General features: G+C 58.8%; 1 protein-coding gene across 1 annotated transcript; it reads left to right on the top strand.

Annotated features, from left to right (window-relative positions):
- On the top strand, window positions 1-652 carry SOX2 (SRY (sex determining region Y)-box 2; the record flags this gene model as incomplete). Its single annotated transcript, XM_010012172.1, has 1 exon — window positions 1-652. A coding segment is annotated over exon 1 (621 nt), but the record flags the coding sequence as incomplete, so codon positions are not given.
- Between the last annotated feature and the right edge of the window lie 4 nt (window positions 653-656).

The following is a 656-nucleotide window of genomic DNA, read 5'->3' as shown; positions in this document are numbered from 1 at the left end:
TCAAGACTGGTTCCAGGCAAAAGTAGTTTGAATGTACAACATGATGGAAACCGAGCTGAAACCTCCCGCCCCCCAGCAAACTTCGGGGGGAGGCACAGGCAACTCCAACTCGGCCGCCAACAACCAGAAGAATAGCCCGGACCGGGTGAAGCGCCCGATGAACGCGTTCATGGTGTGGTCCCGCGGGCAGCGCCGGAAAATGGCCCAGGAGAACCCGAAGATGCACAACTCCGAGATCAGCAAGCGGCTCGGGGCAGAGTGGAAACTTTTATCCGAGGCGGAAAAGAGACCCTTCATTGACGAAGCCAAGCGGCTCAGAGCTCTACACATGAAGGAGCACCCGGATTATAAATACCGACCCCGGAGGAAAACCAAGACCCTCATGAAGAAGGATAAGTACACGTTGCCGGGGGGCTTACTGGCGCCGGGCACCAATACCATGACGACCGGGGTAGGGGTTGGGGCCACCTTGGGAGCTGGGGTGAACCAGAGGATGGACAGTTACGCGCACATGAACGGCTGGACCAACGGAGGCTATGGGATGATGCAAGAGCAGCTCGGCTACCCGCAGCACCCGGGCTTGAACGCGCACAACGCGGCGCAGATGCAGCCCATGCACCGCTACGATGTGAGCGCCCTGCAGTACAACTCCATGA

This window comes from Nestor notabilis, unplaced genomic scaffold, assembly GCF_000696875.1.
Source record: "Nestor notabilis isolate BGI_N333 unplaced genomic scaffold, ASM69687v1 scaffold18193, whole genome shotgun sequence".
In the NCBI taxonomy this organism is placed as follows: Eukaryota; Metazoa; Chordata; class Aves; order Psittaciformes; family Psittacidae; genus Nestor; species Nestor notabilis.
Note: the sequence above shows the minus strand (reverse complement) of the source record. Positions and strands in the feature narration are given on the sequence as shown.